Source organism: Geospiza fortis, unplaced genomic scaffold (assembly GCF_000277835.1).
Source record: "Geospiza fortis unplaced genomic scaffold, GeoFor_1.0 scaffold112, whole genome shotgun sequence".
In the NCBI taxonomy this organism is placed as follows: domain Eukaryota; kingdom Metazoa; phylum Chordata; class Aves; order Passeriformes; family Thraupidae; genus Geospiza; species Geospiza fortis.
In genome coordinates this window covers 24,711,243-24,713,228 of record NW_005054298.1, presented here as the reverse complement: position 1 = coordinate 24,713,228, position 1,986 = coordinate 24,711,243, and the positions used below count along the sequence as shown (strand labels likewise).

General features: G+C 40.4%; 1 protein-coding gene across 1 annotated transcript in view; it reads left to right on the top strand.

Moving 5' to 3' along the window:
- The first annotated feature begins 6 nt into the window (after positions 1-6).
- Positions 7-1,986, top strand: part of BMPR2 (bone morphogenetic protein receptor type 2) — a 104,752-nt gene continuing 102,772 nt past the window's right edge. The window contains exon 1 of the mRNA XM_005415929.2: positions 7-96. Coding sequence (XP_005415986.2) covers positions 21-96 — 76 coding nt within the window. The 5' untranslated portion in view covers positions 7-20. The remainder of the gene's footprint in view (positions 97-1,986) is intronic.

Here is a 1,986-nt window from a genome sequence, read left to right as displayed (position 1 = left end):
GAACCGTGGCTTGCCCAGGTATGCCTGCCTCACTGCAGCACCTTGAGCTGGTGCTCCTGCTCTCCAGTGCCACCCTGCTGCTCGGCACTGCGGCTGGTGAGTAGCCACTGGGTGGAACGAACTGGCCATTTTGGCAGCGGGAAGGGGGTGGGGTCCGCTGGTATTTGGGCACATCTGTGCCTCCTTACCAAGTGCTGGGCATCTATTTCAGCGGAGAAGCCTGATAAAAGTTTTGAAATCGCGATACGTTAAGTGTCTCGGGGAATAAAATCTGCTTTATTGTGTAAATGAGCTCGACCTGCACTTAGTAAGAATGCTTTGCTTAGATCTGCATCTCTTGTCTAATAACTTACTTCAGTTTTGGAAATATATATAATCTTTTTGTTTTGCATACCTCGCCCTTTGTAAGGTAATGCAGGAATTTTTAATATATATTTTAATCGGTAGCAGAGCTGTGCCTGTTTCGCTGTGGGATCTTCGGGCACAGCCATTTTTAATTTTATCAGCATCGGTGCTTCTCGGGGCCTTACACATGTGCTGTAGTTTTGTAACAGAATTACTGTAATGTGTATTTTTTCCCCCCTGGAGAGATCTGAAGCAAATATGGAGCTATTTCTTTTGTCACTTGTGATTATAGAACACAAAAAATGTTATTAAGGAATGCTGAAAGGTCTTGAAGGGTACTCTTTTTTTATAACAAGAAGTTGGAAGCAGAAATGCTAAGAGCATCCTTACTCGTATATTTGGATACTCTAGTCCTATTTTTAATTGTCTTCGGAAGCTCAGTGTTAGATGTGCAGGGTGTTGGAAAAGAGATATGTGTTGGTCTGGCATCCTTTGCTTTTCTCTCACGGTGACAGATGAGCATGTTGGAGCCTTCGAGTGTAACCCAGCTTTGTTAGGCAGGAATACCAATTGTTCTTACAGTATGCATTTTCCAGCACTTTTGGAAGACTCCTACGACTTTTCTGTCGTTTTACTGATCGGGATCCAATCTGCAGTGCTTGCTTTTCTTCGTGATATTTTGTAATTTTCTGGATATAGTTCATAAGCCATTCTTCAGAGGAAAATTGCTGAATGTTGCTAAGATGACCCAACAAGCTGATGGTGGTTTCCATGCTACATTTCAGTGAGGTCTTAAAATTAATTTGTCAAAGTTGAAGATACTTGGTGCCATTATTAGGAAAATCCTGTACATTACACATGTTTAGGCAGTTTCTAAGTCTCTCTGACTGGATAGTCCCTGATTTTCTTGCTTCTGCTTACTAAGAGGTCTCTTTCAGGAAGATTCATAAATGAAAAGCTCGATGTTCCCTATATCATCCTGACCTTTGACTGCCATTATTTTAGATGGATGTCTGCAGCGTCTCTCTGTGGTCGTTTCTGAGGATTGTTTTTGGTTTATTCCCCTCTTTTTTTTTTCCTGGGAGAAGGGACTTCTGAAGGTCAAAAATCTTGGTATTAAAGCATATATGAATCAAGAATGCTCAGCATCTCAACTTTTCTTTCAAATGTTTTTTTTTTTAAGTGTAGGCTTTTTTTTGTCTTTGTGAAAACTTCAGTGAGTTGGTAATTTCTGTGCCCTGATGAAGAAGGGTTACTGAAGGAGCAAGCACAGATTTGTGGCAGGCCAAGGGCTGGGCAGGTGCTGTAAGAGCCCATTTGCACGGTTTACCCAATTCACTTCAATTCTGACCTGGCAACAGCATTCCCAGTATTTCAGTTCTGCCTTGTTAAAAGGGTATTAACGATGCCAGCTTGGTCGGTTGGTTTGTGAATAGGAACCTATTTTCCCATTGTGATTTATTTCTTAATTGTGAAATTTTAACAATTCACATTAAAAAAAAAAAACTTGGTCATAATCCTCTGTAAAAGTAATTACATGGATGATTTGAGCTTTAGTTAAGGAAGCTAATGGCTGATTTTAAGTTTACACTGCATTTTAGAAAAAATGTCTATACATGGGGAAGCTACACTAATGTGTAA